Source organism: Oryctolagus cuniculus, chromosome 16, assembly GCF_051225735.1.
Source record: "Oryctolagus cuniculus isolate XC-2025 breed Fujian yellow rabbit chromosome 16, ASM5122573v1, whole genome shotgun sequence".
Classification (NCBI taxonomy): domain Eukaryota; kingdom Metazoa; phylum Chordata; class Mammalia; order Lagomorpha; family Leporidae; genus Oryctolagus; species Oryctolagus cuniculus.
In genome coordinates, this window is record NC_142882.1 from 2,071,945 (window position 1) to 2,084,365 (window position 12,421).

Sequence of the window (12,421 nt, forward strand, 5' to 3'; positions counted from 1 at the left end):
GGGCCAGGGCTTCCGAGCCGCTGGGGTGGCCTGGCTGGTGGTGACGTCACAGCCCCGGGAATGGGCTGGGCGCCGCAGAGCGCCGCGCAGGGACCAGGTTAGGATGGTGAGGTTACTCTCTGGGAATCTCACCACAGGAGAGGATAACAGGGCCGGCCCTGCGGGGCGGCCAGTGCCCCATGTGGGCGCCGGTTTGGGTCCCGGCTGCTCCACTTCCCATCCAGCGCCCTGCTGATGCGCCTGGGACAGCAGCAGAGGACGGCCCGAGTCCCTGGGCCCCTGCACCCGCGTGGGAGACCCGGATGGAGCTCCTGGCTCCTGGCTCCGGCCTGGCCCAGCCCCGGGCTGCTGCAGCCATTTGGGGAGTGACCCAGGGGGTGGAAGCTGTCTCTGCGGCTAAAGTCACACACACACACACACACGCACACACCGGCACAAGGCGCACGCCAGGGACTCAAGACGCGAGGCGGAGGACCGGCTAGAGTCTGATAAAGCTTTTTCATATGTAGAAGTCTGGACACTCAGTTCTGGCGCTCTGGGCTCGGGGGCGGCGTGCGGCCCGGCGCGGCGTCGGCGTCGGCTGGGGTCCTGGCGATGACCAGGGGCACCTTGGCCTTCACGCCGCTCAGGGACCAGGGCAGGTGCACGGTGACCACCAGCTCGTAGCGCGTGTGCACCAGCGCGTCCTCGCGCGAGCCGCCGCTCACCGGCAGCACGGGCGGCAGGTGGAAGGCGCTGACCACCTTGCTGGTGCCGAAGGCGCCGATGTGCGTGTTGGCCTCCTGGCGCAGCAGTTCGCTGCTGTCGGCGCGCAGCCGGCGCTCGGCGCTCGGCGTGAAGCCCTGGTACTGCGCGTGCGCGTACAGCGCGAAGGCGACCGTCCTGATGCACTTGCTGGTCTGGTTGCCGATCTCGGCGGTGAAAGCCACCTTCTCTCCCGGGGCGAACACGCTCTTGTCCATGCGCACGCGCAGGCGGACGCTGCCCTGGCTGCAGCAGTTGTAAGGGACTCGCTTCTCGGCCTCCACCAGCAGAGGGTTCTGGGAGAGCAAGCGGGGAGGGGGGCGGCGGTCAGCCAGAGGCCTGCTGCCCACCCTGAGACCCTTCACGGCCGCCGGGGCTGGGGGGAGGCGCCCCAGGGGAGACACCCGGGGGCAGCCTCCCCTCACCGTGCCTGCCCGTCCTGGGATCAGCTTCCTTCTCTCTCAAGCTGCACGCGAGGTCCGGCGGGTTCAGAGCCCTGCCTACCGGCCACCTCCCAGCACCCCGAGTCAGCTCCCTGTGCATGCGCACCGTGGGAGGCAGCGGGGAGCGCTCAAGTGCGTGTGCACCTGCACCCCCAGCGTGTGAGACCCGGATGGAGCTCCGGGCTCCTGGCTCTGGTCTGAACCAGCCCTGGCCGTTGCGGGCATCTGGGGAGTGACCCAGGGTTGCAAGATCACGCTCCGTGTGTGACCCCCTCCTCCCTGTCTCAGCGCAGGGGGTCTGCGTGCCGTGAGTTATGGCTCCCAACCCCCACCCGGCACCCGGCCCGTGTGTCCATTTATGGCCACTCATCCATTTGTCACTTGCGACACCGTTCAGGAACACAGCCCTGCAGCAGGACACTGTCCTCACTTAGATCGTTTCACTTTCTTTAAAAGACGTACTTATTCATATGAGAGGTGGGGCTACAGAGAGAGGGAGAGGGAGAGAGAGAGGTCTTCCATTGCTGGTTCACTCCCAAGTGGCTGCAATGGCCAGAGCCAGGAGCCAGGAGCCAGGAGCTCCATCCGGGTCTCCCACGCGGGTGCAGGGGCCCAAGGACCTGGCCATCTTCCACAGCTCTCCCAGGCCACAGCAGCTGGATGGGAAGAGGAGCAGCCGGGACTTGAACCTGCGCCCGTAGGGGATGCCAGAGCCATGGGCAGAGGCTTTAACAGTGCTGACCCCTTGACTTCGTTTTTAAAAATTATTTATTGGGCTGGCACTGCGGCTCACTAGGCTAATCCTCCACCTGCGTCACCGGCACACCGGGTTCTAGTCCCTGTCGCGGTGCCGGATTCTGTCCCGGTTGCCCCTCTCTGCTGTGGCCCAGGAGTGCAGTGGAGGATGGCCCAAGTGCTTGGGCCCTGCACCCCATGGGAGACCAGGAGAAGCACCTGGCTCCTGGCTTCGGATCGGCGCGGCTCTGGCTATAGCGGCCATTTGGGGAGTGAACCAACAGAAGGAAGACCTTTCTCTCTGTCTCTCTAAGTGTCTATAACTCTACCTGTCAAATAACATTATTTATTTTCATTTACGTGAAAGGCAGAGCAACAGAGACAGGAGAGAGAGATCTGCTGGTTCATTCCCCAGGAGCCGAGTCAGCCACGACGGGCGCTCAGAGCCTCATCGGGTCCCTGGCGTGGGGGCAGGGACCCAACCCCTGGGCGGGCACCAGCAGGGAGCGGCCGGGAGTGGAGCCAGGCGCTGCAGCGGCGTGCAGGGGTCCCCGCGGCTGCTCCCACCCCAGCCCCCGGCTGCGAGATGGGGGGCGTGTGCTGGGGGCTGTGTGACTGTCAGGGCCGTGTGACCATGGAGCTGTGTGATGGGGGGGCCGTGTGCTGGGGGCCGTGTGCTGGGGGCTGTGTGACTGTCAGGGCCGTGTGGTGGGGGGGCTGTGTGCTGGGGGCTGTGTGACTGTCAGGGCCGTGTGACCATGGAGCTGTGTGATGGGGGGGCTGTGTGGTGGGGGCTGTGTGCTGGGGGCCGTGTGGTGGGGGCCATGTGATGGGGGGCTGTGTGATGGGGGGGCCGTGTGCTGGGGGCTGTGTGACTGTCAGGGCCGTGTGCTGGGGGGGCTGTGTGCTGGGGGGGCCGTGTGGTGGGGGCCGTGTGGTGGGGGCCATGTGGTGGTGGGACTGTGTGACCGTGGAGCTGTGTGGTGGGGGCTGTGTGCTGGGGGCTGTGTGCTGGGGGGGCTGTGGGGGGGGCTGTGTGGTGGGGGCTGTGTGGTGGGGGCTGTGGTGGGGGCCATGTGCTGGGGGATGTGTAGTGGGGGCTGTGTGACCGTGGGGCCGTGTGATGGGGGCTGTGTGACTGTGGGGGCCGTGTGGTGGGGGCGATGTGGTGGGGGCCGTGTGGTGGGGGCTGTGTGACCGTGGAGCTGTGGGGGGGGCTGGGGGGGCTGTGGGGGGGCTGTGGGGGGGGCTGTGTGACCATAGAACTGTGTGACCGTGGGGGCTGTGTGACCGTGGGGGCTGTGTGACCGTGTGACCGCAGTGCACGCGTGGCGGGGGCCATACTTGGCCTTTGCCCCCGGCTGGTCCCTGCTGTCCCACGCCTTCTGCTGTCGGTTCCTCCGTGGTCGGGAGAGGAAGCCATGGCGCCGGGCGCTGTGCCCTGCGGCTGAGCTCTGACGTGCGCAGGCCGTGGGCATGTATTCACTGCATTTTCTGACTCCAATATTTGCAGCTTGCACTGGGTTTAAGGGACCGGAGCCCACGATAGGCGGGAGAGCCTCTCCCGTGGGCGCGGGTTCGAGTCCCGGCTGCTCCCCTTCCGGTCTAGCTCCCTGCTGTGGCCTGGGAGAGCAGAGGACGATGGCCCAAGTGCTTAGGTCCTTGCACCCGCGTGGGAGACCCGGAAGAAGCTCCTGGCTCCTGGCTCCGGATTGGCCCAGCTCCGGCCGTTGCGGCCATCTGGGGAGTGACCCAGCGTTGGAAGACCTCTCCCTCTCTCCCTCTCTCTCTCTCTCTCTCTCTCTGTCTCTTTTCTAATTCTGCCTTTCAAATGAATAAATCTTAAAAAAAAAAAAAAAAAAGAAGAAGAAGAAGAAGAAAGAGCAGCAGCCTGCACACGCCGAGTGATTCTCCCGGGCAGTCTGACCTCCTGTCTCCTCCGTGTGCGGAGGTCGCAGCCACCAGCCTCTCCCCGCCGTCCCCGGCCGTTTCCCGCCCTGCTGTCCCTGCCTCGCGGCCGCCTGCGCCATGCGTCACAGCACCGGCTGCAGCCCCGACTGCGCCCGCACTCCGCTCGCTGCGCATGCGCACCCTGGCGCACGCACGGGGAGGGCTCGGGGGCCCGCCCCGCGTGGGAGCCCGGGTGGGTCCGCGCTCCTGGCTGTGGCCCGCCCCGCGTGGGAGCCCGGGTGGGTCCGCGCTCCTGGTTGTGGCCCGGCCCGGCCGTGGTGGACGTTTGAGGAGTGACCCCGTGGGTGGGCGACCTCTCGGTCTCTGTCTCGTCTCTCTGTATTTGAAATGAAATGCAGAATAACCACACACACCCCCACACAGTCACACACTCACAGTCTCACACACACACTCAAACACACCCCACACACTCGCACACACACACACACTCACACGCTCACAGTCTCACACACACATTCTCACACACACTCACACACGCACTCACACACAGTGACTTTTGCAGCCTGCCCATGCCGTGCCGGTGTTTTGAACGCCCTGCTTGGGGCTGGCGGTCCCTCCTCTCCGGGCCCTCAGCCGACCCCCCCTCCGGCTCCTGCCCCTCTCCGGGCCCCCGGGGGCTTCCTCTTCCGCTGCCCCTCAGTCTCCTTCGGAAATTCCCGCCCCGCGTTAGGGTCCCCGGCTGTGCTCACTCGGGACGAAGCCAGGGGCCCCGTCCACGGGGGCCCGCAGGCCCCCACCCTGGCCAGCCGGCCTCACGGGAGGGGCCCTTGGCCGAGGGTGCGCGGTACACGCCCCACGCCGGATTTCCTGGGCGTGGAACGTTCTGGAATCCCGTTTTCCTTCTGGGTCTCGGAAGCCCGGGGGGGGGGGGGGGGACTCTGTCATCCAGCCAGTGTTCAAGTTCAAGTTCAAGGACACCCCGAGGTCTCCCAATAAAAATGACAGATTTGGAAATGAGCCAGGTGACTCCTGGTCGGGACTGCGATGAGGCTTTGTGGGATGCAAAACGGGGCTGGGGGCCGGCTGCGGTGGGCAAAGACCCTGCTCACAACCCCAGCATGCCGTGTCGGAGCGGGGGCTCGAGACCCGGCTGCTCCCTGCTAACACGCCTGGGAAGGCAGCGGACGATGGTCTAAGTCCCTGGGCCCCTGCACCCGCGGGGGAGACCGGATGGAGCTCCTGGCTCCTGGCTTTGGCCTGGCCCAGCCCCGGCTGTTGGGGCCATTTGAGGAGTGACCGGGCGGTGAAAGATCTCTCTTTGTCTCTCTGTAGTTTAGCATTTCAAATAAATACATAGCTTTTTTCCAAAATCAATGCGTGGTGTCTCTAACGTGTTCTAATCACCTTACATGTTTCCTTGGAAAACAGAGAGGTGGGGGTCTCCCACCTGCAGGTTCACTCCCCAGAGGCCCACACGGCCGGGGCTGGGCCAGGCCAGTGCCGGGAGTCAGAGGCTCCATCCGGGTCTCCCCCAGCTCCTGGAGCCCTCACTGTGCCTCCCAGGAAGCAGGAGCCGGAAGCCAAGCCAGGACTCGAACCCAGGCCCTGGGGGTGGAGGCACGTGTCCTCACAGTGCCAAAGCCGCCTCACTTCGCTTATTCCTTTCTTTTTTTTGAGGGGAGGGGGAATGTATTTACTTTTTTTTTTTTTTTTTTGACAGGCAGAGTGGACAGTGAAAGAGAGACAGAGAGAAAGGTCTTCCTTTGCCGTTGGTTCACCCTCCAATGGCCGCCACGGCCGGCGCACCGCGCTGATCCGATGGCAGGAGCCAGGTGCTTCTCCTGGTCTCCCATGGGGTGCAGGGCCCAAGCACTTGGGCCATCCTCCACTGCCCTCCCGGGCCACAGCAGAGAGCTGGCCTGGAAGAGGGGCAACCAGGACAGAATCCGGCGCCCCAACCAGGGCTAGAACCCGGGGTACCGGCGCCGCAAGGCGGAGGATTAGCCCAGTGAGCCGCGGCGCCGGCTACTTATGTTTTCAAAGATTGATTTACTTATTTATTTGAAAGGTGACGTTACAGACGCCGCTGGGCCAGCGTCAGTCCACACACCCCACTTCCGCCCCTGTAGTTGTCCTTGGGAAGAGACCAGACGCCCCGCCCCTTGGTCTCCAGCGACCGAGGGCTCCCAGGCCGGTGCTCCCGCCCAGAGCCCCACTGTCCCAGTGGCCTTGGCCCCTGCCCCCCACCCCCACCTCGCTGTGCACCCTGGGGCTGGACGGTCCTCTGGGCGGGGCCGTCCTGAGCCCCTCCTGCTGTGATGCCCCCGGGGTCCTGGGATCAGGGTGGCCGGCTCAGCTCCGCCCCTCCCCCTACTGCCTTCTGATGCTTTTTGTGAAACTCCAGGGCGGGGCGGTGCCAGCGTGGTTCCTGCTTCCGGGTTGGAAGCCTTGGGGGTGTCTTCCAGGTTGGAAGCCTTGGGGGTGTCCCGGTGTCCCTGCCCTGCCCCGTTCCCAGATGCCCCCTCCCCCCCCCCGCCCCCGTCCCCGGGTACCTGGAGTAAGTTTTCCTTGTGGGCGTCCGAGGTGCCTTGGACCATGAGGTAGGCCCGCCGCTTGGCCAGCACGTGCTCCCGGCCCAGGCAGCAGGCTTGCAGGTAGTAGGAGATGCGGGCGACCTTGCTGTTGAACGTGGAGGGGAGCCTGGGAGGCAAGTTGAAATGGAAGTCAAACGCGTGGCTGCCCGCACTTAACCAATTATCTGAAAGCAAAACACACCGCGGCCGGCCGTCAGAGGGCTCGGGACGCCCCCCCCCCCCCCCGCCTCCCTCCCCGTCTCCCGAATGCTCGCTTTAAAAATGTACTTATTTACGGGAAAAGAGAGAGAGAGGAGAGCTGCCTTCCGCTGGCTCACTCCCCAGGTGGCCACAACGGCTGGGGCTGGACCAGGCCGAAGCCGGGAGCCCTGCTGGGCTGGAGGGGACGTGGGTGGCGTGGCTGGGGCGGTCACTGCACACCCCACCCAGCTCCGGCCCAGATGGTTTTAGGCGATGTTCACAGCCATGAGCGCTGCATGCAGTAGGCACTTAATACTTGTGGGCTGACCAAGTGTCCGCTCCCCGGGTTTCTCTGGAACTCTCTCTCTCTCAGTGTGTGCGTGTCCCAGCTGGTGCTCCCCTACCCCGACACAGTGTATACAGTAGGCGCTCAATACATGCTTTCAACTAAACAAGTGAACCCGTCGCAGGCCTCAGGCCAGGCACGGGGATGCCTTTTTCTAGCTTCCAGGCCTACATTTTGTGAAATTTTAGGCCTTTAAGAATTGCCTCGGGGGCCGGGGCCCAGCGGGTGACTCCGGCACCCTGTCCCTGTGCCCGTGTGGGTCCCGGCCGCTCCCCTGCTGACGTGCCTGGGTGGGGGGCAGCAAATGATGGCTCAGGTATTCGGGAGGGAGACCTGGGAGGTCGCGGCTCCAGCCCGGCCCAGCTCTGACAGCCGCAGGCCCCTGGGGGTGAGCCCGGGGGTGGGGTGGGTGGGTGGTGGAACATGTAACCAGATAAATTAGTCTAAAAAATTACGTCAGGTTTGGCGTGGTGGCGCAGCGGGTAAAGCCACAGCCTGCAGCACTGGTGTCCTGTACCTGAGCACCGGTTCGAGTCCCGGCTGCTCCACTTCCGAACCAGCTCCCTGCCAATGCATCTGGGAAAGCAGGGGACGACGGCTTAAGTGCTTGGGCCCCTGCACCCCTGCGGGAGACCGGGAAGAAGCTCCCGGCTCCTGGCTTCGGATCGGCCCAGCTCCGGCCGTTGCAGCCATTTGGGGAGTGACCCAGCAGATGGAAGACCTCTCTCTCTCTCTCTCTCTCTCTCTGTAGCTCTGCCTTTTGTGGGGAGCAATCCGGACTGGACTAAGTTACTCGAATTGGGACTTATTCTGTGCATCTGCTCTCCCACAGTGTGGCGCTGGGAGAGAGGTAAACAGCTTCCGCACAGCTGCCTCCAGTTCAACCAATTAACTGTAGGACTTGCTCCTGATTGGAGAGCAGCGTACTCAGCCGAGTTGGGATTGGCGGAGGAGGACTATAAAGGAGGAGAGAGACGGCATGCACCAGGAACATCTATGGGGAACATCTAGCTGAAGGAACACCCGTGCAGCCCCCGAGAGAACCGGCCGGCGGTGTGCCGCTCCCCTGCGGAAGTGGGGAATGTGGCCAGGGGGAACTGCCCTTCCACGGAGGTGGAAGGGATAGTAGCCAACCCGGGAAGAACCAGCAGCAAACCCGGGGAGGGCCGAGCAGACGAAAGAACAGCGCAGGGTCCTGTGTCGTTCCCCCATGAAGACGGGGAGCGACATAATGGTGCCGTGACTCGGATATGAAGCCTAGGCAGGGTTTAGTGTCATTCCCCCATGAAGACGGGGAGCGACATAATGGTGCCGTGACTCGGATAGGAAACCTAGGACGGATAGCAAACTTAGGAGGGAAGAAACGGGAAGAAACGGGAAGAACTAGGGAAAATATCGGAGAGAGAAACTAGCAAACAGCCTAGGGAAATTACCGGAGAGAGAGACTAGCAAACAGCCTAGGGAAAAGCCGGACGAAAAAGGTGCCGGAAGAAGCTATTGAAAGCCTAGGCATAGATTCGGATACGGACTACGGACTACGGGGGGAAGCTGGGAGAAATCTCTAAGGGCGAAAGCGAAAGTGAAAGCTAGAACAAACAGACTCGGACGCGGACTGTGGGGAGAGGCCAGGAGAAATGAGGGAGGAATATCGTTGGAGGAAAGCTTGGGGAAACATACCGGGTAGAGAAAAATGTTAGGGAAATTGAAGCCGCGGGGGGCAGGCCAAGGCGGAAACGAAAGCCACTTTGGGATTCTCAAGTTAGCCCGGGAATAGGGGGCGAAAAGTTGAAACCAGAAGCTGAGACGTAAGCCAGATTGGGATCCGTCTGATTAGCCCGGGGAGCAAAGGACGGGAAGCCAAACCGTGGGGCGGAGACGTACGCTGGGTTGAATTCGCCAGGCTAGCCCGGGGAACTTAGATTGAATCCTAGTGGCGGAGACGCAAGCTACGCTGTGTTACTCGCGGAAGCCGCCGCGTGCAGAGAGAGCACGGGGCGTGAGTAGATAGGGAACGGGGCTGGCGTAGGCCGTGGTTCAGACGCGAAAGGGTTAAGCGTGGAGCCCGCGGACCGCGCAAAGCCGGGAAGCCGCGCAGATGAGGCGCGGGCTGAAGCGGCTCAGAGCCGGCGAGGCGCGGAGAAGCAGCCTCGGGGCGGAGCCCGCTGGCGGGGCGAGGCGCCGGGAAGCTGCGGGGATAAGAGAAACAGAAGTTTTAGAAGTAAAGTGAGAGAAATAGGAATGCTGGAAGATAGAAGTAAAATGGGAGAAATAGAAATGCCCGGAGATAGAGAAATAGAGAAATAAAAAGGCCTCCCTACAACACTGCAATGTGAGAGCTTGGATTCGGTCTGCCTAATCAAGTGAGGCGATGAGCACCTGCGGGCAGCTAGCAGCTTATGCGCCGCAGGTCACCGAAGACAGGCACGAATTAACATCAGTAAGGCTTCCCCACAATACAACAATATTAAGCTTGGATTCGGTCTGCCTGATTTAAGGCGGTAAGCGCCAGCAAAGCTCGACCAGAGTATGAGCTGCAGGTCACCGAAGATAGGCACAAACCAACACTAATAAGTCTCCCCCACAATACGGCAATGAGAAGGCTTGGATTCGGTTTGCCTGATAGGTTTTGTAAACACCTGCAGGCAGTTCTAGCAGAGCAGAGCATGCGCTGCAGGGCACCGAACACAGGCACGCATCAGCGCCTAAAAACCTCCTCACAATGGCGAAGAGAGGACCCGGATTCGGTTTGCCTGATGGATAGGACTTGTAAGAGCCTGTGGCAACTCTAGTGTGTGCCGCGGGACACCGAAGACAGGCGCGTATCAACGCCAAAAATAAAAAGAAAGGGGGATCTGTGGGGAGCAATCCGGACTGGACTAAGTTACTCGAATTGGGACTTATTCTGTGCATCTGCTCTCCCACAGTGTGGCGCTGGGAGAGAGGTAAACAGCTTCCGCACAGCTGCCTCCAGTTCAACCAATTAACTGTAGGACTTGCTCCTGATTGGAGAGCAGCGTACTCAGCCGAGTTGGGATTGGCGGAGGAGGACTATAAAGGAGGAGAGAGACGGCATGCACCAGGAACATCTATGGGGAACATCTAGCTGAAGGAACACCCGTGCAGCCCCCGAGAGAACCGGCCGGCGGTGTGCCGCTCCCCTGCGGAAGTGGGGAATGTGGCCAGGGGGAACTGCCCTTCCACGGAGGTGGAAGGGATAGTAGCCAACCCGGGAAGAACCAGCAGCAAACCCGGGGAGGGCCGAGCAGACGAAAGAACAGCGCAGGGTCCTGTGTTGCTCCTCCACGAAGAGGGGGAGCGACATAATGGTGCCGTGACTCGGATATGAAGCCTAGGCAGGGTTTAGTGTCGTTCCCCCATGAAGACGGGGAGCGACACCTTTCAAATAAATAAAGAAAACTTAAGTCTGAAGTTAACCTTTGACCCAGTCGGTCGTCCCCGCCTACGGCTTTCAGAAAGGACATTGTGGGGGCCCCCGCGGGCCAGGACCCCGGAGCCGTGGGGCTGGAGGCTGGCGGCCAGCGGCCTCCGCGCGCCCTCTCCCCACGCGGTTTCCCGGCCAGAGGGACGGGCGCCTCCAGCACCCGCCGCTCGGCTCCCGCGCCTGGTCCCACGCGGCGTCCCTGCGGGGGCTCCGCGAGCCCTGGCGGCGCCTGCCGGTCCTCACCCTCCACGGGGAACGTCTTGGTCTTGTGCACATAGTCTGCTTTGTTGTTGCAGATGACGTCCCGGCTGTAGTCGCGGGTCGCCCCGACTTCCTCGTTCCACTCCACATAGCCCCTTCCCACCAACTCCACCCTCACCACGGGGTCCACCAGGGTGCTGTTCAGGGTCAGGACCACCTGTCCGTGGACGCTGGAGCCAGCCAGGTAGACGGCATCCTGGGGCAGCACGAGTTCAATGGACTTCACCACAGACATGGGGGTTGGGGGCGCTGGAGACGCATCCTCCCCCTCCCCCGCGCACCTGTCTGTGACCTCACTCTGCAGAGTTCCGGGGAGGGGGCGCCCCGGGGCTGGGGCCACAGCCAGGAGTCACCCGGCCCCCATGGCTTCCCGGGGTGGCAGCCGACCACTGGGGCCTGGGCAGGGGGACCCTAGGCCCCAAGTCCCTTCCCCCTAAAGTCTGAGCTTCCTGCCACAGACAGAGAGCTGTCCGTCATCCTGTCTGGCGGCCCCGCACCTGAGCCCACAGGTGCACGGCTCAGGTCCACACACACACACACACACGGACGTCCCGCTCTGTGTGATGACCGCGCACAGATGGCCAGGGCCCTGGGGATGCCTGGGCAACCGTGTGCTTGGCCCCAGCACCCACACTGCCTCCCCTCCAGCTGGGCTCCAAGCCTGCGTCTCTGTCGGAAGAGAGGACGAGAGGACAAGAGGCCGGGGCGGGGGGTGGGGACTGCGTCTCCTCCACTGCCTGCTGCCCTGGGGTCTGCCTCAGACCAGGGTGGGCGGGCAGTGAAAGTTTGTTGAGTGACTTAATGACCTTCACAAGTCTATCGTTTGGCAACCAGGGGTCAGTCCTGGGGAGGGGACCCTGAAGCCCTCGTGCTCTGGCGTGTCGAGCCTCACTCGTGGTCTGCTCTGTCTTGCTTCAGTTACGGCGGCAGCCTCCGTGGGCCTCCGCAGGCCGTCTCCCTCTCGGGGTTTTGAGCCCTGCCCTGAGATGGCTGTCTTAGGCTTTCTTTTCTTTTCTTTTTCTTTTCTTTTTTTTTTTTTTTTTAACAGGCAGAGTGGATAGTGAGAGAGAGACAGAGAGAAAGGTCTTCCTTTGCCGTTTGGTTCACCCTCCAATGGCCGCTGCGGCCGGCGCACCACGCTGATCCAAAGCCAGGAGCCAGGTACTTCTCCTGGTCTCCCATGGAGTGCAGGGCCAAGCACCTGGGCCATCCTCCACTGCACTCCCTGGCCACAGCAGAGAGCTGGCCTGGAAGAGGGGCAACCGGGACAGAATCCGGCGCCCCGACCGGGACTAGAACCCGGTGTGCTGGCGCCACAGGAGGAGGATTAGCCTAGTGAGCTGCGGCGCCAGCCTCTTAGGCTTTCAAACAGTGAACCTGAGCCAATAATGGCGTTTGAGCGAATCTGGGAGCTTTCTTCCTCAAAATGACTGGAGAGGTGGAGCCCTGGGACTCACCACCACCTGCGGGGCTAAGCCCCCGGGCTGACTTCAGAGACCTGCGCCCGCCCCAGGTGCGCCCTGAGAGAGAACAGGGCTCCCTGTGGCAGGTGCTCCTGCCTGGAAGGCCCCAGCCGCCCGCACCGGCCCAGGTGGAGCTGCCCGCGTCCAGCGTGCACCTGGGGTCTCTCTGAAGCGGGAGGCCGCAGGGGCAGGCGGGCTTCCGGTCCGCAAGGGGACGGGCTCCTCCTGCTGCCTGCCAAGTGGCCGCACGTGTGCAAAGTGGCTCGGGAGGTCACACCAGCATGACCTTGTGGGCCACAAGT

At 62.8% G+C, this 12,421-nt stretch overlaps 1 protein-coding gene across 1 annotated transcript; it reads right to left on the bottom strand.

The window, feature by feature from the left end:
* Positions 1-413: 413 nt before the first annotated feature.
* ARRDC5 (arrestin domain containing 5) lies at positions 414-10,964 on the bottom strand. The gene is made up of 3 exons (XM_051829869.3): positions 10,639-10,964; positions 6,386-6,591; positions 414-1,040 (listed from the first exon to the last, which is right to left on the bottom strand). Exons 1-3 carry the CDS (start codon positions 10,889-10,891, stop codon positions 522-524), a joined length of 978 nt encoding a protein of 325 aa, XP_051685829.3. The 5' UTR covers positions 10,892-10,964; the 3' UTR covers positions 414-521.
* Between the last annotated feature and the right edge of the window lie 1,457 nt (positions 10,965-12,421).

Coding starts and splice junctions, on each gene's coding strand:
- ARRDC5 (XM_051829869.3), bottom strand. CDS start 10,891: ATGTCTGTGGTGAAGTCCATTGAACTCGTGCTGCCCCAGGATGCCGTC. Junction 6,592..10,638: donor CAAGACGTTCCCCGTGGAGG/GTGAGGACCGGC, acceptor TTTTGCTTTCAG/ATAATTGGTTAAGTGCGGGC. Junction 1,041..6,385: donor ACAAGGAAAACTTACTCCAG/GTACCCGGGGAC, acceptor TTGCTCTCCCAG/AACCCTCTGCTGGTGGAGGC.